The sequence below is a fragment of the Lotus japonicus genome, chromosome 1 (genome assembly GCF_012489685.1).
Source record: "Lotus japonicus ecotype B-129 chromosome 1, LjGifu_v1.2".
NCBI lineage: Eukaryota > Viridiplantae > Streptophyta > Magnoliopsida > Fabales > Fabaceae > Lotus > Lotus japonicus.
In genome coordinates, this window is record NC_080041.1 from 18263211 (window position 1) to 18289409 (window position 26199).

At 37.4% G+C, this 26199-nt stretch overlaps 1 protein-coding gene across 3 annotated transcripts in view; it reads left to right on the forward strand.

The window, feature by feature from the left end:
* Positions 1-12746: 12746 nt before the first annotated feature.
* LOC130733954 (uncharacterized) overlaps positions 12747-26199 on the forward strand; it is a 48665-nt gene continuing 35212 nt past the window's right edge. The window contains exons 1-15 of one of the 3 annotated variants that reach the window (XM_057586244.1): positions 12747-12965; positions 13612-13758; positions 14579-14656; positions 15416-15525; positions 15768-15861; positions 16713-16756; positions 19148-19216; positions 19742-19800; positions 20422-20629; positions 21162-21230; positions 21341-21420; positions 22015-22164; positions 23605-23668; positions 25186-25287; positions 25460-25660. In XM_057586244.1, the coding sequence (XP_057442227.1) occupies positions 13668-13758; positions 14579-14656; positions 15416-15525; positions 15768-15861; positions 16713-16756; positions 19148-19216; positions 19742-19800; positions 20422-20629; positions 21162-21230; positions 21341-21420; positions 22015-22164; positions 23605-23668; positions 25186-25287; positions 25460-25660 (1419 nt within the window). In that variant the 5' untranslated portion in view covers positions 12747-12965; positions 13612-13667. Of the gene's footprint in view, positions 12966-13611; positions 13759-14578; positions 14657-15415; positions 15526-15767; positions 15862-16712; positions 16757-19147; positions 19217-19741; positions 19801-20421; positions 20630-21161; positions 21231-21340; positions 21421-22014; positions 22181-23604; positions 23669-25185; positions 25288-25459; positions 25661-26199 lie in introns of those variants that run through there. The other 2 variants (XM_057586246.1, XM_057586247.1) reach the window with 2 other exon arrangements.

Sequence of the window (26199 nt, forward strand, 5' to 3'; positions counted from 1 at the left end):
AGAATTTTATAATTAAAGAAATAATTAATTTCCAACTCACGCATAGGATTTTGTGTCAGCGTGAGAGGAACTTGACTTGTGGTTGATGTTTGGATTAGTATTATGAAGGAGAAAGTCCAGGAAACGACTAAGAATAGTTCTATAGTCTCTATAGGTATAGCACGAGCTTTATTCACTTCCGCCTTAGGGCGAAAGCGTTAGTAAAAGGCTAATCCGCTCTTAAAGCACGGTAGAAGCGGAATTCAAAAATATTCAAAGGATTATAAGAATTTATCTTATTCATTTCCCTGACGAGCGTTTCGATACGAAACTCTGGAATGTACGAACGTCCGATTCTAGTTCTCGGAAGTTTGCCGAAGTTGAATCCCTGATAGCTCAAGAAACCTAAAATAAACGGTTGATGAAGACTTTTTCTATTCGGAGCTTCAAACGAAGATTCCACACGCGTACACCTATTTCTTTCGAGCTTTCCAATCTTTCTTCAGAAAGAAGTTTTCTCATCCGACATCCACTGCAAAAAGTAGTTTTTCGGGTAAAATAGATTTACACCGACTTTGGATTGTTTACCTTAATTCCAAGAAACCTCTTTTGAGTTCTGGAATTCTGTCGCCAGAACCTATCTTAGAATTCACAGAGATGGCACAGGAGAAATCGGAATCGCGAAATTTTCATTTTTCCGCATTTTCCATTTCCTATAAATAGCTTGAAAAAATGAAAAAAAAAAACAAAAACATCACAAACACACACACACACGGCCGTGGGTTTCAAGAGGAGGAGGAGGAGAAGAGTTTTTCGCCAATTCTTGTCTGATCGTCGCACAGTTCGTTGCTACGCGTAGGCCTCAAGGTACTGATGCTAATCCTTACTTCTGATCGTCAATTCTGTCGCTTTTCTTTATGTCTTTCTGTGCTCAAAGTTTTGAGCTTTTTGTAAAAATGTTAAAATAACTCGATCTCTCTATCTAAACTTATTCCCTACGTGCCCAAGAGCATGTTTAACAGATTACATTTCGCTGATTCTCGCCGAATTGCCGCCGAGTTTCAATTCTGCTCATAATACCCATTTTTTGGCTAAAGTTCCGTCCTTTGGGCTTAAAACCCTCGACTGAGCTTAGCGTTAGTAGGATTAGTTATCATAATCGTCGTTGGTGTCGACCCCCTCTAATTTGTTTTTCGAAATTCTGATTTTGAGTTTCTGAGCTAAAAATATTGACCAAAATACCCCTGCGACAGTTTTCGATCCGATAAATTTTCTGAGAGTTTCCCTGGCCTAGATATCGCCTAAGAATACCTAGGAATTGATTTAGATCGAAGAAAAAGTTCGGAAACCCTATTTTTTAGAGTGGCCGAAACCTATCTGTTAGGGTACCGTGCCCAAAAATAATTTTTGGGTCTCTATGACCTGAGCTATAGTGTAGCTCTTTCGATTGTCGAAATTTTGGCGTTGGTTTCGTGTCATTCCGAGTTCTGTAGCTCGAGTTATGCTCGTTTTAGCGAACGAAGTCTCCGTTGTCAATTTGTGCCTAAATAGGAACTCTGAAGCTTTAAGAGCTTTCTTTACGATTTCGATTAGTATTATTAGATCGTGTTGCTCCTAGTGAGGCTTGTGTTGATGATTGTGTTTCTTTGTTCTAGGTTCGCAACTTCCATGCCCAACTTCTACTCACGAAGGTAAGGGTAACTCAGTTTTAGAGAGTCTTTGAGTCTTGCCTGCTTTTATCGCACTGCCTGCGTTTGAGATGAAGATGTTTATATTGATTGGCATTGGATTATGATTACTATGCTTGCAATGTTGTATGTTTGCTTATGTTGACTGTTTCTGAGGCTTGTGCCAAATGTTTTTCTGAAGGCCTCGACCGAGTAAACTTATTGAGACGTGTGTCTCCATTTTCTGAGAGGCTTCGGCCGTTTACTGGTTTCTGTCATTGAGTTGAGTTGACGTATGCTTGTTGATATTAAGAGTAACATAGGGTTACTCTGTCTTGATTATTGGATTTGAAATTGTTGATATATATTTGTGCATATGCGTTGTTGGATTGTACTGTGTGGCCTTCGTGGCGTTATTAAGTGGCGATGAGGAGGTGTGGTCCTATCATTGTCCCGTCTTGTGAGACGCTAAGTGGCGATGAGGAGGTGTGGTCCTATGATTGTCCCGTCTTGTGAGACACTATAAGTGGCGATCAGGAGGTGTGGTCCTATGATTGTCCCGTCTTGTGAGACGTTATAAGAGGCGATGAAGAGGTGTCGTCCTATCATTGTCCCGTCTTGTGAGACGCTAAGTGGCGATGAGGATGTGTGGTCCTATCATTGTCCCGTCTTGTGAGACGCTAAGTGGCGATGAGGAGGTGTGGTCCTATCATTGTCCCGTCTTGTGAGACGCTATAAGTGGCGATCAGGAGGTGTGGTCCTATGATTGTCCCGTCCATTGTGACGCTAAGTGGCGATGAGGAGGTGTGGTCCTATCATCGTCCCGTCTTTTGAGACATTATTGATTGACTCATATTGTTGGTTTTATTGTCATCTGATATGTTAAGTGGTTGATAGCTGAGTTAATCTATATTGTTGAGGTTGTTGAAATCTAGTTTGATTTATAATGTTGAAGATTGTTGATATCTGATTTGATGTTATATTGTTGAGGATTATTGATATCTGATTTGTTGTTATATTGTTGAGGATTATTGATATCTGATTTGTCGTTATATTGTTGAGGATTATTGATATCTGATTTGTCGTTACACTGTTGAGGTTATTATTATCTGAGTTAACCTATGTTAAGTTGTTGATATATGAGTTGAGTTATGATGCTAGTTCATTTACCATGCTAGGTCATTAAATTGAATAGCATGATTTTCTCCTTTATACATGGTAATTGCATGAAGTTAACCCTTTCTATTTGCTATTTGTTGTTTGAGCGCTTAACGCTATTAGGTGATGGAGATCCTTCCGCCGAGGCTTAGCTGCTCGAGTCAGAGATCGAGTTGTAAGCGGTGGAGTAGGGGTGTAAGAAGCAGCTTTGCTTCTCTTCTTCTTGTGGACTATGTTTGAGTCTCCCTTTCCTTAGGAGAACTCTGTTATTAAAGCCTTGCTTCCGCCACTGTTAAAGTGCGCATGTTTATTCTGAACCTTACTTATGGTGTTGTAAGCTATTATTACTATATATCGGGAAACAAGTTATTTAAATAAAGTTATCATGTGTTTCCAACCCTATGATATTCATTCTCATTTTCAAAAAGAAAATTACCCTTGGATTTTAGGGTTTGCAGAATAGTCCTTAGACTTTGTTAGGTTACTAATGTGATTCCTCAGTTGAGAAATTGGGGCGTTACAGCTAGCACCTCAGCTTCACATTTCTATCTATGTTCTACTGATTTTGAGAAATATCTCAACACTTTCCCTTCGTCAATACGCCACTAATTTCAATCTCACCCATATTGGATTGAGATTATCTCACATCACATGATAATGTCAACTAATGGGCTCAAGATTCGCTATAGCCTTGTCATATTGACGAATGGTGGCGAGCGGCAGGACGAGTGTAACATCAATAACATAACCTTCAAGGTCACGAACAACAAGAAGAGATTGAAATTGTTTGCACCACGCAAGACAGTTGGTGCCATTCAGTTTGATATAGGAAGGTTGGTGGGGGTTATGTTAAACTCAACAAGATCTTTCAGAACTTGAGGAAGAAGAAGTGATTGTGCCAATGGTTGAAGCATCCATGTGATCGATAGATAGGTCAGCAAAGCAAGAGAGACTACTCATACCATAAAGAGAATGTAGGGTTCCGCTCCAACTTTGGAGCCATGTGTTTGACCAGTGATCACAGGTTGCTTGATTTTTATTTTTATTTTTTATTTTTTTTTCCTAATTACCATTATGTTTGAATTAAAACGTTTTTTGAAATAAATAATCTGACCCTACTATAATCGATATTAGGTTTTGTTGAGGTAATGAGTATCCAATTTCAACTGTAATTGGGTTCAGATCTGGGAACGAGCATCGTGGATCTGCCCAATCTCGTTCTCCACTGTTGAAGCTTTACCGCGACGGTCACCGCCGCTGAAGCTTTACCGTGACGGTCAAGTTGACGGTGATGGAGCAATTTCCGGCAACGGGCATCGTGGATCTGCCTAATCCATGTTCACATCTGGCCAATATCGGTTCGTTGTCGTTATTGCGGTACTGTACAAACTTTGAATCTCCGGCCAATATAGTGCATGTGTTCTATCTGTTCTATCCATGATGTTCTATATGTTCTATGTGTTATCTCTGTTGAGTGTAGGCTGAGATCTTCTGAGACGGAAATCAAACGAATTTTTGAAGTTTTTTTGTTAGGATAGGTTAGGCTGGCAGAGGCCCGAAACAGTTTTTTTTACTATGTCTGTTAAAAGTTAAAACAGTAATAAAAGTGGTGAATACTGAAAGGACCCCACCTTTGAAGAACAAGAACAAATCCAACACAAGAACACGAACACAGTGACTCAAAATTGAAATCATTCAACAAAACGTAAATATTGACGATCCCTTCTTGTTATTGTAGCACAGATTATGGACAATACATGAAAAACCTACTAAGAACACGTAAGAGCACGGACACAGTGACTACAAATTGAAATCATTAAACAAAACCTAAACATTGAAGGTCCCTTCATCCTCAACTTGAATATGCCATCTACTGGGCATTTTGGTGGTCATTTTGGTAACGTGACCATGCATCAACCACATCTTCTCTGGTTAAGTAGGAACGGAACAATGATCATCTATAACTATGAACCTGTTGATGGCGTTGAGGCCAAGTTGAATACACTCCCGGCTCTCTGCCAATGAAGACCACATATGTTTTTTTTGGGGGGGGGGTATTTTGTGATGGCATGTCTACGCAGCTGGAAGAGTGAGATAGCCAGATAGGTAGGGAAATCAGTAGTGGTGTGTTGGTATATATTCGGAATCAAATGAGTTCCACAAAAGCATAAACGTTCATGATAGTGGTTCACATGGGGGGTCTAGACGTTTTGGAATTTTGTGTGTCGTAGCACCTATGTGTCATAGGGACCCATGTGCCATAAGCAGACAAATTTTTTATCCACTATCATCTCCATTCCATTGCATGGAAAAGTAGATTCAGTTGTTGACACATGTCCACTAACCCCACTAACCATCACATGTGACCTGACCCCAACTAGTGTTTTGTAATGTTTGTTGTCCATGGTCAAGAGCCTAGTGAGACCCTAGTGGACCCTTCGAAAACTGGCAGTTAATATACTTGCAGTAGCAGATGTGAAAAAGAAAATATGTTCCCTTGACTCAACACATTTTACGAAACGAAGCCTTGCATGCATAAATAGGCAACTTACACCATTAGTTGAACTCACAAGCATTTTCTTTCACAGTGAAATGGTTGATGTTATTGAGATCTCCAGCGATTCATCGAAGCCCGATTATGAAGAGTTCCTGCAGGAATGAGATGTTGTACTAAGCATCAAGCATCAGGGGATCAAACACTGGTTTGGGCTTATTCTTTTTTATGCTAACCTTTTAAATTCTTAGGTATGTGTTTGCCTTGTTTGTTTTGACATATAGTACCTAGTATGATTTTGATTTCAGGCTATGCTCGCACGTATCGTGAAACGCTTCCTCAGCCACAAGCCAGCAACACTTCATATCTGGGTTGACACCGATGGCCAGCTGGAACCCATAAGAACTTTTACGAGGGAAAGCTCTTTTGCGAGGGGCTGGTATGAATTCTGCCGCGAAAAGAAACTACGTCGTGGTGATCGTGTGACTTTCATGTTGCATGATAGTAAGGGTAATTGCACTGAGGCAACCATACTCATAACAAGGAAAAGAAAGAGGGGTGGGAGGGCCTAGGAAGTATAACATTGTGTGCAATGTAATGATGCTATGTTCAAATTAGTGTTTTGGTTGATATTGTTCAAGTGTTGTACACAAATGAAGTGTTTTACACAAATGTTATTTTCGTGGGTGTGTTTAACCTTGTTTTCTAACTACTCAGCTCAGTGCACACACATCATAACAAATTTATCATAAAGAAGTGGAGGAAAAAATGCATAGATATTAAGCCAATACATTGACATAGTACGTAATTACACACATAGTTAAAGCACACATTTAACATAGTAGGTGATATTACACAAAGTTAAATCATCACATATGAGGGTTCCATAAAAATAAGCAGAGTACAATTTAGTTGCGATTTCCATCCATGAAATGAAGGACTTGAACGTGTAATTCTTGTGGGTTTCCAGCATTCCAGAAGGAGATTGTATCACGGTCCTTCATGTTTAGGGCTTTGCACAAGGTGTACCATCCAGTTCCAACGTAGACTTCCATTCCCCCACCCCGCTTATAAACTTTAAGCTTATCACCACGTACATCAGGCATTCCGTTGCAAAGCAAATCAATGGTGCTTTGTCCAGGTAGGATATAGTCACAGACAATTTCAGCAGGTATATGCTTAAAAAAAGAGAAATAGAAAAAAACGGATTTAGTATAAAATAGGGCCCCACAACCAGAAAAAAAAAACGGATTTAGTATAAAATGCTGGGAATAAGAATTTTAGATGCACTCACCAAAGGGTTTCTACCGATAGCAAATTGTGTGGTCACATCTCTATCCCACAATAGAATTTGTTCTGGTTGTGGATGTGGGTTGTGCACACCTTGTTCGATTATGGGGTTGTGCACATGCACTGGTTATGGAACAACAACATCACCATCTGGTTGGGGCACAAACTCTGGGTACCCAATCTCTTCCTACTTCTCATTCACTACTATTATGTCAAACATACCCGCTCCTCTGTACTCCATTCTTAACCATTTGGGACCCCTAAAACCATAAAGATCGACTACTTTGTCTGTCTCCTCTAAATAACCTACAGTCACTAAATTCTGCTGCATCTCTCTTACCATCAACCTAGTGACATTACCTTTAGGGTCTTTAAATTGAACTTCTCTGTTGAGGATCTCTTTCTTATGTAGTTCATAAAAAGCCTTGTTCGAATAAACGGAAGACTAATCATAAAACACAGAAGTTAAGTGTCAGTTATGGCTAGTGATCACACGCGTGCAACTATTTCTAAAAATTAATTTAATTTATTAGGTAATTTATTAATTAAGAATATTTTTCAAAATCATGAAAAAAGTTTATTGCTCAAATAAGATCTTAGATATGGCTAAAATTGCAACTTATTGCTAAAGTAAAAAAAAAAAAAACACACAAGTACTGTCATGTAAGTTAGAGAGTAAAACATACACGGTCAGAGCGGATTCTCACAGCGAAACTAAGAATGTTGGATTCAGTCCCAACAGAGTCCATTTTCCACTGCATGAAGATAAAGACACAAAAAAGCTTCTCATTAGAGTAACCTATTACAAGCACAAAAGATGACAGTGTATGTAGACAACGAAGTTACTGAAATAAAAACAAATTTTCAACCATGTGAAAATACGGGAGTAGCATGGCAAAGGGAAAAATGGAATTTGGGGTTTTTTAGTATAAATTCGAAAAAAAAAACATTTGTGGGTCCCAGCATTTTGTTTTGACAGATATGGTAAACAAACAAGACCATATTTTGTCACTGTGTTCATTGTTCCAAGAAGAGGAAAGCAGGATCTAACGAAAATTTACCTTATGTTTTATGGGTTGATTGGATCAACAAGGTAGACAAGTTTTAGGCTTTGATTTTGTTCTTGTGGGATAACTTCAAACTTGGTGGTGGAGAGATTGAGTGAATGGTAAGAGTTATGAAATGGTGATTGAGTAGAAATGATGATGACGGTTCGCAGTTCAAAAATGAATTGAAGCAAGTAGTCTTTTCACATTTACACGCGTCTTATCAAGGAACCACCGTTTTGGGTAAATCTAAAGTGAAAAGTCTTCACACAAAAGTCAATGATGGTCTTTATAGGCTTGAAATTATTTTTGTCACTAGGTATAGCTTTGAAAATTGAAAATGTCATTTATTTGTGCAAATAACATGATAAAAACGATGAGATGAATTTTTTGTTTTTGATGTAACTATGATAGAACAAGGTAACGTTTTTTTGGTTTAATGTGACTTAATACTTAATATGACTTAAATTTCCACGTTAAATATTTAATAAAAATGTCTACCAAAATTTCTACTTAAATTTCCATTTATTTTTTGTGGTCTTTAAATAATGGTGGTTTTTAAATTACAATCTGGTGGTTTTTAATTAATGCTGGTTTTTAAATCCTACTTTGGTGGTTATTAAATTGGTTCCCTATTAATTTTCCATTTAAATTCCCATGAGGGTTTTCAAACAAAAATGATTTTAGGCGTTGACGGCTGTGACTTCACTACCATGCCTTTTTGTGGGTTTTTGTTTGAGTATGTGGGATCCCATTGAACACTAAGATACCTTTTGTGAACAAAATAGTCCATATTGTACGTTTTAGGCTTCCTATGTTTTACCAGTTATTTACATGAGGCATGTTGTCATGAGTCATGACATTATCTTTATTTTTTTCTTTTCTATTAAGGGGATAATTTTTGCTCTAAAATGGTAACGCATGCAAAAGACATAAAAGATCATGTGAAATTAGGAAATCATAAAATTTCATTGATGAAAGAAAAGAAAAGACAAGGAAGGGGAAGGGGTAGGAGAAGAGGAAGGGGGTGGGGATGGGGGAAAGGGAAGGGGGTTACATTAAAATATTTTAAAAAAAGGGTGGGATGGAAGCCTACTCCCATAAGCCCCCCTCAACAAAACGTCCATGGTGGCCAGTGTTATACCAGAGGTAGTGACTTCTCCTTCACCGTCCACCGTGATCCTCATCATTAAGATGCTGCCGGTCCACATCTTGAAGTGCATGCGACATTGGGATGGTAGAGGGGGAGCACCATTGCTCTGAAGTCTCTCTAGAAATAAGCATGCTTGCCCCAACGACGAAGACGGTAGGAGAAGGAGTTGCCAACCGGGTCGATGATGGTGACTTCATCATCGATCTCGTCTTGCCATTCACTCTAGAAGTTCTTCGGAATGAAGAAAGAACGTTGTTGCTGAAAACAAAAACAGAAAACAAAACGTCAGTAAACAACATAAAAATAAGGAAACAAAAACAATAAAGGAGAAGATCTAGTGTAGTGTTGAATACTTACATCTTCCCGAGACCACTCGATAGTGAAGGATCTCCAGTTGAATCCCCATACGGAAGGTTCCATGATTCTGATGGTGGAGTGTTTGGGGAAAGTTGAAGATGAAAAGGGAGAAGATCTAGTGTAGTGTTTAGGGTTTGTGAGTTTGCCTTATTTGGGTGTGTTTATATAGAGGTGGAAAAGTGGTGAGATTTGTGCGGTTGTGATGGTTCAATAGAACGTGTTCATTGATTACCCCACTACTTCGTGTTCCGCAATTGTTCATCTTCCCCGAGTGATATTAATCGTTGAGCCCTTTTGATGCAACCTCTACTTAAATCCTACGGTTCTGATGCGACCAGACTTATTTTAATTATTTTAAATGACATCCATTCGATCTTAATCACATGGTGGAGAATGCACGGATCCACTCATTCAAAGTACAACTGAGAGTAGATAACCTGGCTTTCTAATTTTGGATGATGAGATAAAATAACTTTTTTCCATGAAAATCTCCTAATAATGACCACCCAAACACAGTTTAATAGACCCTAAAATAAGTATGATTTTTTATTAATTTGGCTCATAATTTATTCAGTTAATTAATGAAAGTTTTTTATTGACCTAAAATATGTTAAATATGTAATTACCAAATTTAGATGCCAGTTACCTATGATATTGACTAAAAGTTGATTACTTGTCTAAAAATTGTGATTAGGGTTTACCCACTAGGAATATGTATGTGTGATTAGGATTTGTTGACTGGATTATGAGGATTAAGGCCCATTAGGAGTTGTTGACTAGGAAAATGTATGTGTGATTAGGGCTTGTTGACTAGGATTATGAGGATTAAGGTCCATTATGAGTTGTTGACTAGGATAATGTATGTGTGATTAGGGCTTGTTGACTAGGATTATGAGGATTAAGGCCCATTAGGAGTTGTTGAGTAGGAAAATGTATGTGTGATTAGGAGTTGTTGACTAGAATTATGAGGATTAATGCCCATTAGGAGTTGTTGACTAGGAAAATGTATGTGTGATTAGGAGTTGTTGAGTAGGATTATGAGGATTAAGACCCATTAGGAGTTGTTGACTAGGTTAATGTATGTGTGATTAGGGCTTGTTGACTAGGATTATGAGGATTAAGGCCCATTAGAAGTTGTTGACTAGGAAAATGTATGTGTGATTAGGAGTTGTTGACTAGGATTATGAGGGTTAAGGCCCATTAGGAGTTGTTGACTAGGATAATGTATGTGTGATTAGGGCTTGTTGACTAGGATTATGAGGATTAAGGCCCATTAGGAGTTGTTGAGTAGGAAAATGTATGTGTGATTAGGAGTTGTTGACTAGGATTATGAGGATTAATGCCCATTAGGAGTTGTTGGCTAGGAAAATGTATGTGTGATTATGAGTTGTTAACTAGGGTTATAAGGATTAAGGCTCATTAGGAGTGAGATTAATGCCCATTATCACCTATGGCTCATCTTGAACTTCACATTCTGTCACCATCTTTTCCCACCTATCTTCAAACACAAACCACCTCATAGTCACCCAACATGCATCTTTTAAACAATTCTAAGAATTTGGGCTTCTTCATATTCCTGGTTGCGTTCTCTAATAAATGCCATGCACACAACCTATGGTGGGCATTGGGAAATACTCTTCTAATCGCATTCCTCATTGACTTGCATCCATCAGTAATGACAAATACAGGAGCTTTGCCTTTCATTGCATCCACAAATTTTTCCAGCAGCCATACATAGGTTTCTTCTTTCTCATCAGATACAATTGTCGTGCCAAACACAATAGTCCTATTATGATGTATTATGATGGTTAACTCCAGACAATACCACAAGTGGACAACTATATTTGTTTTTTCTATACGTAGCATCAAATGCTAACACATCACCAAAAACACTATAGTCTCTACGACTTTGTCCATCACACCAAAACATGTTCAACAACTTTCCTTGCTCAGACTTCTTATGGCTTCAATACATGTCTGGATCTGTGCTTCGCAAAGTACGCAGATAGCCAAATGCACCTCTTGCATCAGGCACTGCTTTCTCCTCTCCTTATCCAATACATTGTACATGTTCCGCTGATTAAAATTTACATTCAGATACCCACCCGCTTCACCAACAAATGATGCATAAACCTGAGGAAGTGAAATGCCAACTCCAATCATGTTGTTCATCTGGGAAACATCCATGTCACACATCTTCCAATGACCGGCTAGCAAACCTACATGCTTATCAGGGACAACCAAGTGACTATGGCCATCATCGAGATGTTTAACAACCCAACAGTGACCAGATTCAGATTCATCAATATGAATCTTGCATTGTGCTAAACATCCACACCTAATGTCCCTCCTCCACGCTTCCGAACTCCATCTTCCCCAAATCTATCTTCTTTGTGACCTTGTTAATGACAGACAAAATTCTGCTGGACAATTTCTCCCTTAAATTTTTTCTTGACAACGCTCCGACGGGCAGAAAATCCATTAAACCGAGCATACATATTGTAAAAACCGTAGGCAACATTACGATTTAAAAACCGGTATTTCTTCATGTCTTCAAATGTTAAAGTGATGAAATTGATGTTACCCATATCTTCAACACCATCTATGGGAATTGTACAAGTTTCTCCAATGGATTGTACATCATCTTCACCATCACAAAAGTCTTCACTTTCCTCACTACCAGAAATCTCATTCTCGTCATCACTATCAGAATCCTCGTTCTCATAAACAAAAATAACGAAACCATAGTAAAAAGGAACAAGAACAACATCGTCAATAATGTTTGAAAACAATAAATAGCAAACAACCTGCAAAAAATCTTCTTCATTATCAATCATTCTTTCTCCTTCCCCAGTGGCCATCGTTGAAGAGTTGAAGAATCATTAGAGTACTGCCGGAGTGATCTACAAACAGTAAATCACAAACATCAGTTATGTGTATTCGAATTGAACTAAGAGGTTCTCAACCTAAAAAATTGAATTGGGGGTTTTCAGACCCATAATGCTTTCTTACTGAAGAAACACGAGACAAGAAAATCGTGATTCGGAGGATACCTTTGTTTTCGCTGCTACAGGTTAGGGGGTTCGTGGGTTAGATCTGCCCGAGGAGGCTGGTGCGGGTACAACTAGAGCTAAGGGTAATGATGAATCTTCTTCAAGTGTGAAATTAATTCCAGCTGAGAGTGTCCTCGGACTAAATATATACTAGTAATTAGTGCGGAATCATGATTAGCAATTAATAGAATACTTAAAACTTTAACTAATAATATTAACTTAACCTTTTTTTTTACCGGAAGGGTGACGACACGTAAAAAACAAGGCTCCAAAATTAGAGCCCGAAAAGATGGGATCCACGTTAGCGGGACCCGAGAATGTAATTCCTAATTTTCATTAATAACTTTGATACTCATTTCGGAAAAAACTTACATAAGTTTCTTATGTCCATTTTGTCAAGTTCTCCAATCAATATAATGACACATCTATAATTTTTTAAAATTTAACTAAAAGTATAACTAAGAAAACAAAAAAAAGTCCCCGAATGATAGTTCAGTTGTAAGAGCCGGGAAACATATAAGTTGAGTCGATGTAAAATTGTAAATAAAAATGAAAGAAATAGTGTGTCTACACTTCTCCATCTTCCAAACTTCTTCTTCATCATTCTCCTCTTTCTGATTCATCCTTCGAGTTTCTCTCCAAATTAGGGATTTTGTCAACGCTTCTTCACTCTCCTGAAGGCTCTCGACGCCGCCGTCTACATTCACGGTGCCGCCGGCCGCCGCGTGCAACGCCTCTGTGTCGTCTGTTCGAGTGTCTCCCGTCGAGGTAAAGCGAACTCACTCCCTCCAATCTCCATGAATACACACACTACTGAATCCTAATTTGATTAACACACACTCACTCAATCAGAAACTGAAACAAACTTAACATTCAAATCATTTTTGATTTTTGAATATACTTGGCTTCTTGCTGTAAGCTACTGTGGTGAGCATGATTAGAATTAATTTCTGATTGAATTATTCATAGTGATGATGAATGATAATCACAATTTATCTCAATCATAACCAAACCCTTTTCATTGTTGCTTTCTCAAGCATGGACACTGAAAGTAACCCTATACAAAGTGCATAATTACTTTTTAGTGTGGAATTATTTGTTTAAAAAATTGTTCCCAAGTTTGTGGAATGTAAAAATCAATGAGGGTATTTTGCAGACTTGTAAGATTCTATCTTTATTTCACTGTTCTGGTTTATTAGCAGCCGCGTTTTCTACTAGCTTCTGTTTTTCTCTTTTATGGGGTTGAAGTACCCCTTGTACTTCTTATGATCTTATCAATTCATTAGCATCTTCTTACTTAAAAATCTGATTTTTATTTTAAAGTTTGGTTTTTTTTGTTTGTTTTATAGAGGGGTTGTCAGTGGGTTTTCTTAGTTTTACTCGGTTTCACTAACCTGATTGTAATTGATTTCAGTGGAGCTATTGGAAAGTTATTGATGTTGTGGCGTCCACGGAAATAGTTCTGCATCAATGTTTGAAGGTCTGGTTCATCAGTTGCTGCTGGGTTACCTGGGCCGATATTTCAAAGATATCCAGAAAGAGCAGCTGAAGATTAGACTTGGTATGTGAAGCAGCAGTAGTGCTTTTTTTTAGTTATGTTGGCTAGTTGTAATATTTACCTTTGGGAGCATGAAAGTACATTTTTGGGTTATGTTATTTTGGGGAAACAATCACTTATGCAGCATCCTGAGAGGGCGTTTGAAAGAAACATAAGTATTCCCTCGAAGGTCAAACTAATGTGAAAAAAAAGTATGCGGTGTACTTTGATAACTTTGCCGCTTCATTTTGGTCCTCCAATGATACAGTTGCCATCAATGTGGTCCTTTAATGATAAATGCATTATAGTGTTGCTTCAATGTCAAAGTTTGACATCAAATTTGCATTTTTGAAAAGTCAAACTAATGTGAAAAAATATTTAGAAGGGCCAATTTGATTTGAAAAATGGCTATAGAAAGACCAATTTTTTGTATTTAACTTTATTATTGGAGGACCAAACCAAACCAAGGATACTTGTATCTTTGGAGGACCAAAATAGATCTTTACTTGTTTCAATGTTAGTTCTCTTATTTTATGAACCAATTTTTCTCGCAATCCACCCACTCGGTCTACTACAGGCTAAAGGATGTAAAATTTCCTAAATGTTAACATTTAACATTCCCTGCGGGATTATTTCAACTTTTTGAATATATGAATTTCAGTAGCTATGCATGTTTGTTTAATTTTTTCGAAAAGTTACTGGTGTACTTCAATCCTATTTTGCTGTTTTATTATAATGTTGTTTGTCATAAACAGAAGAAAATTAAACATTGAAAACATATATTTACTTTAAGTGAATTTTTTTTATGGACTGATTTTGGACTTGAACGTGTATTGTTTAATAGAGGAAGTACTATTGGAGAATGTGGAGCTGATACTTGAAGCATTTGATTATCTCCAGCTTCCGTTTGCACTAAAGCAAGGTATCGCATTGTCATCCTCCTTCTAACATTTAACTAATTCCTTCCTTTTATAATTTTGTTCTTTGATAAAAACAAAATTTATCAAGAAAAAACTTAGAAAGATAGATCATAGGAGGATATATTTATCAAAATTTACCAGCAGTGCCATTAAAATTTTCTCTTTTAAAAGTTTATTTGGGTGGATAATTTTAATCTTACAGCAGTGCCATCAAACACCACTTCAATACCTTGTTTTGTGTCCATCTTGTAAGCATCTTTCCGATGCAGTTTATTTTTGCCAGCTTCTTCCTGAGCAAATCTAAGGATCCTAGACCTCTGGTCTTCAAAAACCTCCCTAACTTCTCCATGAATTCCCCCAATAACATATCTGACAGGCAGGGCGGGTTTTTTTGAACCCAGGAATCAGAAGTGAAATAATCTATTTATATTGCATGAAAAGACACAGAGAGAAATCTCCTCCAAGGGTTTCCTCTTGCAACTGAGCTGCTGCTCTGCCTTCTCAAATTATCAATACTGAATGAATTTCCTTTCTAATCTTGCCATCCCCTATTTATCTACGTAATCCGTCTTACTAACTAACCACTATAACAGCCCTAACTACTATAAAAGCCCCCTAGCTAAATTTCCCTTCTCTTACATCCTAACATAATCATTGTTTTTTCTGATCAAGTGGTTGATTTATAGAGCATGGGGGAAGGATTCTTGTGCTGAGGAGATCCTCTTTTCTCTTTCCTTATGACGCTTGAATTTTTTTGTTAGGTCGAGTTGGGAGGTTAAGCATAAAAATTCCTTGGAAAAAGCCATGGGATCCTGTTATAATCATTTTAGAGGATGTCTTCATTTCTGCATCACAGCGAGGTGATCAAGAGGTACTTCTTAATTGTTTCACTCTTTCTATAACTGTTATTATGTGCCAATTGAAGAATTATTGAAAATGACAAAAAACAATTTTTTTTAGTTACTCTGTCATATCATTTGCTGCAATCTATTTTGTTATGTACACTTATTATACAGTTACTTAGAAATTCACTGTGGTTGTGATAGTGGAGTGCCTATTTTGTTATGTACATTTATTATTCAGTTTCTGAGCAATTCACTGTTGTTGTGATAGTGGTGTGCTGATGCTGTTGAAAAAAGAGAATTTGCTAGCAAAAAGGCCAAGCTAGCAGCAGCCGAATTGGGAAAACTATCCAGACGTGTGAGTGGTAAGCCATTTAAGTTCAATTTGAAATGCTCCCTTTGGGCTTTATATGTTCACATATTTTTTAGTCATTCCCTTGTATTTCTATATCTTATTAAACTGCACCTCAATTTTTTTTACTAATACTTCTGCTGGTCAATATTTACTGTCTCATGGTGGTTCACTTTTTTCACGGAACCACCGTAGACAACCTAATCCTTACCCCCTAAGCTAACTTTTTGGATAGAGTAAGACCTATGCCTGAATTGTACTTGGGTTATCTAGACATTCCATCCCCCCTCCTTTGACCTCTGCTGAAGATATTTCAGTTTCTTCATTTGTGTGTGTGTGTGAGTGAGTGAGTGAGAGAGAGAGAGAGAGAGAGAGAGAGAGAGAGAGAGAGAGAGAGAGAGAGAGAGAGAGAGGGAGAGAGAGCAGGTCTATGCTATTACATATAAATCCTTATATTTCATCAACTTGACTCCTCTTACTTGCTTCCTTTTTGAAAAAGGAAGGAGTGGGTGATTATTCCATGTGTTCCCAAAGTAGAATGTGGAGTAGAAATCCTTATTGTTTATTGGTTATGTAGATTGGTTGGTTTTTTCCTTGGCCCTAAATTTGAGATGTCGACCTGTATTCTAGCTTTTGTACTGGTCAAACTGTTATTAGGGTAAGACCGAGATACTGGATGTATCTTTTCTCTCATCTTTCTCGTGAATTTTTTTGAAAATAAATAGTCTTTCAAAAGATTAAATTTGAGATGGCAACTGTATTCTAACTTCTGTACTGGTCAAACTGTTATTGTTGTTAATCGAGATGCTGTTTAGTCGTATCATTTATATATTTTGGTTTTATTAATAGCTTTATTTTCTGCAGGTAGTCATGCTGGGCAATCTTTTATTTCTCACGTTACTGCAAAGGTAGGATTATATCTTGATATAATTGCTGTTTCGGTGTGTTGTAGCTGATTTCTTCATGTCAATCCAATGTAGTTTCTCGTTAGTTGCTCTGAGTTTCTCGTTAGAAATCCTATAAGCTTAAGCTGTTTGGTACAAGGCTAGGAATGAGTCATTTTAGTTTTATCACACTCCTCTTCGAAGAATGGGCTTGAGTTGTGGCCAAAGCATATCTTTGCACCGTGTGCTGAAATTGCACCTTGTGCTGAAAGAAGAAGAAGAATTAGGATAGAGAAAGAGAGAATGAAAAGAGATTGTAATTTTTTGATTACCTGTTACAGAGGATACAGCAGGCTCTTCATGCGTTCTAATCGAGCCTCGTAGGCAACAATCATGGATTCGACTTCTGTGATAGAATAGGGAGCTGTTCGATTGTTAGCAACTGTTGCAAGAGAAATGTATTCCTCATGGAGTGGAGACCATAAAAAGAGGCATCGATGAGATCATGAGGACTTACAGGATCAACGATAGACATAAGCGTGTTGACAATTGTTTTATCATGCTTAAGAAACTCCGATGTAGTACGCGATCCTTGTGTTATTGCGCAACTCACATCGCAGTTTTGGAGACTCCACTTGATTCTGAGCCTGAAAATAATCATGAATCTTGTCCCATACTTGCCAAGATTGAATGCAATTCAGCACTGTTGGAAGAAAGGAATCAGAGAGTTGAGAGCAACCACGCAAAGTGAGTGGAATCTTGCTGCAATCAAGCAAGATGTGCCGGATTGACTGTGCCGGTGAGGTGATCGTCATCAGTCAGATAGAGAGGAGGTGGATCTGGATTAATCACAAACCGCTGCAATTTGTGAGCTCGGATGTCACCTTCGACCTGCTGGCGCCATGAGATAAAGTTTGTATCATCGAACTTGATGGTTATGGAGTGTGAAAAATTGACTGGTGTATTTTATGATGCTCCAGAGAAAGGATTGGTTGCGGAAGTCACGGTTCAGGAGTAGAACACTGCTCTTGATACCATAATAGATAGAACAAGAACTAGAACTAGAACTAGGATAGAGAAAGAGAGAATGAAAAGAGATTGTAATATTCTGATTAGCTGTTACAGAGGATACACCAGGCTCTTTATATAGAGCTGTGAAACTTCTCTTCGAAGCTTGTCATACTAGATAACAAACTCTAACTATGTAACTGAAAACAGCAGTACATTATAAACTGACTGACAACACACTAATACAGAGACTAATAGTATGCACGTACAGTATCCCTAATAGGGAGCTCTGAGACCAAGTTGAAAGAAGAAATATTGAAGTTGAAAGAAGAAATGTTGTTTCTTGATACCCAATTTCTTATGTGAGTACACAATTTATTTGCGAGGAAAACGAATATTAGTGGGGGACACACTCCTAAATTAGTGCCTCATTTAGTGTCTAACTTGAGTGCCTAAAGGGCAATGGGGGACTTAGTGTCTAGATTTAAGGAGTGGAGACCATAGTGGGAGAGATAATTTCTAGATTTAAGCAGTGGGGAACATAGTGCCTAAACTTTTGGAAAAAGAATAAGATTACAGAACAATCATCAAGATTTTTGGTAATGAAGTACAAAAATGTCACCAAAGTGCTTGCCAGAATAGAATGACTAGTGTTTCAGCGACAATAGGTGTCACTTGCATGGGCAAAGTGCGGGCTGGTGGAGGGATCAGAGGCAAGTTGGAATCCATAACTTCTCTCAAGCTCTTGTTACCATGCTACAAGGGGTGAAACGGGGGCGGGTGGGGGGGGGGGGGAGGGAGAACTGAAGAGATGTGGAAACTGAATGAATCTGTTCACTGATTCAGAATTACCAAGCTAAGCTGACTAACTGGCTGATATCTAAATCTAAACAATCTCTAACTAACAACTAACTTCTAGGATATCCTTGAATACAATCGGATACACCATATCCGTATACACCAATGTACGCGCTTTTATGAATCATATATAGCTTGATCTATTTTTCAAGTAGCTTTACAATACATCAGCATCTTTTCAAGCTGATGTTCTCACAAAGTCCTTCTCGCCTACACACATCCTAGAGTTTAGAGACAAGCTCAATGTTCATGATCCACTTTCCCTGATCTCGCCATGAGCTTGAGGGGGTTGACAGAGTATAGCATAGTAGACTGTTATGTCGTTAATTGAATTATAACAAAGTTTGGTGTTAGTTAAGCTAGTCTATAACTACTGTTTCAGTAAGCACTCACAGTTGCTGTTAGTGAAACCATTATTCTGAACTCTGTAAATGTAAACTCCTTTACATTCATTTTGGAAACTCTCCCTTTTTTTCATTCACAGAATCTGCAATATCCTTTTTCTTTTTGATACCAATAACCACTCTTAATTTTTTTTTTTCTTGTAAGATCCTTGACAGCATTCAGGTGGACATTCGAAATTTTCATATTTTGTACAGTGATGTGCAAAATGATCTGGTGAGTTTATTTTCATATGGTACATTTTTCTCTTCAAATTACCTAGGGTTCCATTCCAGAGCAAATCGTTTGGTAGAAGGGATCTTAAAACATTCCCGGGAAAGTGAGGTTGGGAATGTTACATTCCCATGTTTGGTACAATTTTTTGAAAAATGTATTCCTGGGTATGTTAGATAGCCGGGTTGAATGCATATGTTTTGTCATGTTTCTATTGCCAAGGAAAATGATGGAAATCTTTTATTTCCATGGGAATGGAAGTTATTTTTGAAGATAACTTCCCATTTCTACCATATTTCATCACATGTTTTTCCAATGTTCTATTTTTTAATTAGATAGAATTTTGAAATATTACTGAGAATGTAACACATCTACCAAACAAAATTATACAATTTTCCTGGGAATAAATTATGCCTGGGAATATAGCATTCCCGGGAATCTATTTTCAAACCCTCTACCAAACGCCCCCCCTACAGATTTAATGATTTTCTTATCAAGTACTAACTTTCATCTATTCTTGTTTTTCAGGGGCATATTATGTTTGGTTTGAAGTTTTCTAACTTGACCATGAAGCAAAATCTCTTTGGGTAATGCTCTGTTACTTTTGTCCACTGAGTAATGATAATTGAACCCTTTTGTTGGTTGAAGATATATGAACACAATGGCTACCTACGTGCACTCTGTAGAATATTTGCTTTGAAAGTTGGCACGGCTACCTACTAGATATTTTGGCCTCATTTCTTGTGCTACATATTCACAATAGGACCAAAAGCTGTTTTTGTCAGTGCTCAATTTCACAGCTTCTCATTGTTTAATTAACTAAGGGTTCTTAATATTACATTTTAATTGCAGCCCTTACATGCCTTTAGGTATGTTGAGAAGGCCCTCGTTGACTAGAGATATGGATAGCTAAGTGTTTATAAAGGGTAGAGGAACCCTCACCCCTTGTTAAAGATGATGTGGAGAGAGAGAAGGAGGGAGGGTTGTGATTCTGTTTTTAACTTCTGATAGAGCTGTATAGTTAACACTACTCTGCTCATGTGAGCTGAGCCTAGAACATCTATACAGTATACACTATTATAAGTGAACAAGTCCAAATCAGTGCAAGTGGTTGATTGAAATTTTGCATAAAAGGACAAACAATATGTTTAAAATTGTCAGTTCATGTGTCAACTTAGATTTGACTTTTTACACACCTTATATTTCAGGTCTTCAAATGGAAGGGTGTTTGGGGCTCAAGAAAATAAAATTGTAGAGATAAAAGGACTGGAATTTTATTCCAGTATGTTTCATAGTACAATGGACTTGGTAGCTATGGACAACACGGGTTACTCCTGCTCAGCAAGCAACATAAGATCTGAAGGAAATCATTACAATTCTATATTGGCACCATGTGATGTAACCTTAATTCTTTCGGTATGGATATCTTATCTGTATCCTTGTTTCCCATACCATTGTTTCATCTAGTTATCGTCATTTTAGTGACATTTGTTAACTCTAAAAAGTGACCCACAATATCTTGTCTGTGATGTTCAGCTCATGGTCTCTTTTGAGATATTTTGTGAGGCACGCAGAGAGATTTGCATGCCCTGTTATGTGGCTCAATATCTAGTTTTGTTTTCCTTTTATAATTCCCTTCTGAGGATGTCTTATCCTTTCTCTGCAGTCAAAAGTTGTCTTTTTCTATAAAAATAAAAGTGTTACTTTTCTAGCAGAGTTTTTCTTGTTATATGCATATACTGTAACCTCTCTTTTTATTTATTGCATGTTTCATTTAATCGCTCAGTAGAGGTGTACTACGTTCCCCTTTTTTTTGTTCCTCTTGCTCAATCATTTTGATTCGGATTATTATTTTATTGCATAACCTTGTGCTCTATATAGTTTTTAATCATTAATCGGCGAAAAGTATTTTTTCCCACTTAAGCTTCATCTTTGTTCTGTCTTTCAGGCCAACAGATCACAGAAGGTTGATGACAATGCTCCTCAGTATTCTCTCACTGCTGAATTGAGTGATTTGGTTGGTTCTTGCATTTTATGGAATCATGTTAAGCAGTGTATTGCAGCTTTTGTTTCTTCTGTCCTACTTACAGCACTTGTTTCCATTCTAATATTGTCTCTACTTATCAGGTTATATCCTTAGATGAGGTTCAGTTACAACAAATGTTTCTTGTCTGGGATTATGTCTGCACTTGTAGATTAAGAGAAAAGTAAGTTTTTTGCCAGAAGCCTGTGACTATTATATCAGTTCTGTTAAATATGTGCCTTTCAGACATACCTTTGCTTGATGTATAAATTAGTTGCTGTTATAGAAGCAGAACAGGGGTGCGCAGATCATAGAATCATGCAATTGTGCGATTAAAATCGCGATTTTGACCACCAAAACAAGAAAGTTGGTTTGGGAAGACATGCAGTTCCACTAGTTTTCTAGTTCTTGTGTTTTGTTCTCAACAAATAAACCCATTTTCAGCACCAATGTTGAAAGACTTGCACCATCCATTGTAGTATTTCAGCCCCATTAGAACTGAGATTCATTTCAGGCCGAGTTGTTGTATGTAACAGTATAAAACATGTATTAATAGTTGTTTTAGTTGCTTTCCGGCTTTGCAATTTCTTGATTATTCAAATGTAATGTGCAATTATTATGTTGTTTTCTATTCCGTGATCATTAAATGTGGAAAAATTGCCTTTCGAGTATCAGCACGATAGCCATTATTCTTAATGCATTTTGACTTGCGCTCAAATTGTCGCTTTGGTATTAGAAGTTTAGTTTTCTGAAATATTTTGATTATTATTTCATGTAGGTACGGTCGCTTTCGTCCCTGGCATTGTCCTTTACCAAGAAAGTGTGAAGGTTGGCAAATATTTTGGTGGCATTATGCCCAAGAATCAGTTCTTTCAGATGTTCGCAAGAAACTGAAGAAAACATCATGGAGATACCTTGGGGATCGATTGTAAGTTCATGAAATGGTAATTGTACTCAACAAAGTATATTTGATTTTGGGCTTCTTGGGGTTGTGGTTTCGAATAATTTTATTTTTCTTTATTTTCGTTTGGCATCCCGAGATTGTATATCTTTATTTCTTTTATTATCCCACCTGTGTCTAAATGATAGGAACAAATCTCCTAAGGGTAGGCTGTTATTATAACTAACTAGCTAATAGAATAAGATTAGCTTAGATTCTGTTAGGCTGAGCCAGCTTCTGTTATGCTGACTCAGCATTCTGTGTTAGAAATCCTTAGTTAGAACTACACAACACCACAAAACCTTAGGCTTAAGGCAATGGGTGTGTGTGTTCTTTATTATATATGCACTTGTGCACTTGCTAATCTTGGCAATGTGAGACTTCTTTGAGTTACCACTTCATTATCTCTATTACTCCCCCTCAATTGGGACTCCATTTTTTTTTTTTTGCCTGTGCCTTGCACTCCAGCGGGAACATCAGTGGCCGTCGGACTTGTGCTCCTCGTCTGAGTCTGCCTTTCGACTTTCTTTGTCTGGGCTAGTACTCTAGCGGGAGCATCGGAGTTCCTTGGACTTGTGCTCCTTCGTCTGAGTCTGAGGCCTTGGCTTGCGCAAATGGGACTGCCATTTTTGCTTCTTTTTTTTTTCGGATTTTTTTTTACTTTTTTTTTCGTTTTTTTTTTTTTTTTTTTTTTTTTTTTTTGGAAGCGGAAGTCATGGCTTGGATCAGACCAGCTCTGATACCATGTTAGAAATCCTTAGTTAGAACTACACAACACCACAAAACCTTAGGCTTAAGGCAATGGGTGTGTGTGTTCTTTATTATATATGCACTTGTGCACTTGCTAATCTTGGCAATGTGGGACTTCTTTGAGTTACCACTTCATTATCTCTATTATTCTGTTACAACTGATTGGAGGCTTCTAGTGTAAGCTTCATCTTCTATAAATATAACTGATTATACTGTAATCATTCAGATTGTTAATATAGTAACCTTTCACAGTATTGTCTCTCTGGTTCATCTTCTAACTCCTGCCACACCATAATTTGACATTAACTTTTTGACCTTGAATCACGTTAAAAACAGAAGTATCTGTAGAGCAAGCATGAATATATGCTTATTATCCTTTCAAATAATTATTGTGTCACTATCACTGTATCACATGCAACCTGCAAGTGTGAGGTTGCAAATTCTTCTGAATGAGATGTATTTTTTTTTTTTTGAACTCCTGAATGAGATGTAAGATCTGACTCAAACCTATGTCTGTCATATTTTGATATTGTACTGATACTGTGTTATCTTTCTTTATTAGTCTTCTTTTTAGATAGCGTTTCAAATTTATCTTTTTATTTTATTTGTGTCCGTATGCAGTCTCTTACTGATATTTATCTACCACGTCTGGTAATTCATTACGTTTCCTGGTTGCAGAAGCTTCCGTAGGAATTATATGAACTTGTACAAGACTAAGTTGGATTTTCTCCGACAAGAGCAGGTGGCTTTCTTTTGCTGTTCTTTTCCATGTAGGCACACACATTTAGATCTGTATGTGTATCATATATTTGTTAGAAATGCTTTTTAGATTTTACCTGTTTCTGTAAAGTATGTAAATAATTTCTGAATTCGTTGTAAGACTGATCAAATTCTGCAATTACAGTAACTAAGATGACTGTGGTTTGTGTATGTTATTGCTGTATTTGTGATTTTTGTTCATAATTCAGCTCTGTTGTGCAGTTTAGACTGTAGATATACATTTCATTATTTGACTCTTGTTTTCTCTTGTGCTAACATGGTACCAGAGTCTAACAAGAGGCAACTTTTGATAGGTAACCCCTTCTCTAGTTAGTGACTTGGTAGAATAGTTTGTAACAGTGAGTTAGATAAGAGAGCGAGAGGGGAAATATTATAACTAACAGAGATTAGAGGGACTTCATATATGTGTCATTGTAATTGGGAAGTGAGAGAGGCTGGGTTCGCTCGAATAGCCTAGAAACTCGAAGTATCCTTTCATTCAATAAAAATTTTAATTTTATTCAGTTGGTATTAGAGCTCTATCAAGTAGCTGTGGTGGTTGAATATGGAAGGATCCATGAGCTGTTCACTGTTGTCAGAAGTAAGGAAGGAAATTCTTGACATTCTTGGAGATATGAAGAAAGAGATGGCAAATTGGAGGAAAGAAATCGAGAAGCACAAGCGTGAGCTTGACATTGTTGGATAGTTCAGAAAGAACTTGCAAGTATCAGAAGAGAGCTCAGGAAGGGGCTGCTGGAAAATTCACAGAACGAAAAAAATTGGTGTGATAGATCTAGGACAGCCGATTGGAGATCACGATGGTGGGTGAAGGTATCAAGTGACCCGTGGCGGAGGAGAATTAAAAGACAGATGATATATAGGAGTGGGCTTTTAAGGTCACCTTCTGTGTGTGGCTGACTACATCCTCAGCAAGGTGGTTCATAAGATGAGCCAAGTAGGCTGGCTGCCTGGCGATTGGATCTTAGGCATCTCACAATGCTCCACTGCCTGGCGCCCAGGTTGGGTGGCTGTGCATTATCTGCTTTTTGACTAGTCCTAGGTGAACACTGCAATATCGGTGTCATCATTGCCGGAGCTCATTTGTGGCTCAGAGTCATGGTAGAAGGCTCTGATACCAGTTCATTAGAACCTGTTCATATAGAGCATAAAAAAGGAATTGTGTTATTACACTGAACAATGAATACATAAATTCGTTGATATTCTAGAGACCAATACTCTCCCCTAATGACCCTGATTGCCCCCCTTACCCCAAATTCACAGTCTCATACTCATTCTGTTATCCACTCCCTTTAATTAACTAACTTACTATTCTACGTAACAGCTATCAGCTAGTTAGTTATAATAACAGCCTACCCTTAGGAGATTTGTTCCTATCATTTAGACACAGGTTTAATCATTTCTTTTCTTTTCTCATTTCTTACATGATTTAAATTGTCCTGTCCAGTTGTTGTTGATGATGATAATATTTGCGTTTATTAGCCAGTTGATGACACTGTTCTTAGAGATTTGGAGCAAATGGAGAAAGAATCAGATCTAGATGATATTTTGAATTATCGATCTGCTGCAGAATATGAGATGCGGGTAAGTGTGCTACATGTCATGAATTAAAATTCAGTGTCTGGTTGTTTAGTGTTATATTCCATGGTAGATTGACTTATTTTGTGCAACTTTTATGCTGATGAGGCTCTGTATTTTTGAGTTGTGTCATTTGCTTGTTTGGTTTTAAAAGTTCTTGCTTTTTATGTTCTTACAGGAATTATTGTCGAGGTGTTCTAGTTCTTCTACTAACAGTGGTAGGATTCAGACTGATGATATCCATATAGATAATCATAGCAATGATGAGCACACAGTTAAATCCCGGGGATGGCTGAATTGGCTATCTCGTGGGATGCTTGGTGCTGGTGGAACCGATGATTCCAGTCAATTTTCTGGAGTTGTGTCATTTGATGTTAAGGTGCAGTGCCTGTGCTCTATTGTTTATTAAACTATCAAAATATGTTGAGGGTTGTGCATGTTTTGGTTTGTGCGGTCAAAAAATGAAACTTTCACGTCCAGATTATATGTTGGGAAAAATGCATTTCAGTTTGAATTTAAATAGGCCTTAGGCAAAATAGGCAATTGCCTAAGGCCCCCCAAAATATATAGGCCCCCAAATGTTTTTGGTATGTATATAGGTTATATTACTGGGACTTAAAAAAGTAGTGAAACAATAAAAAATTAAGTAATATTAATTGTAACATGGATAATGCAATGTAAGAACTTAAGTGCAATTTTGATAGTTATTAATAGTATTGTTCTGTATTAGAAAATTTACATTTTCCAGAAAAAACAATAAATAATAAATAAAATATATGTTGTTTATACATTTAAAAAACTCAAAAAATTAAATTGTGTTACTCATAACAATTAGTGTTTTTTTTTTTGTTACAAGAGGAAAATTTTATAACAATTAGTTTGCTTTGCACTCATTGTTTCTTCTCTAAAAAAAGAAAA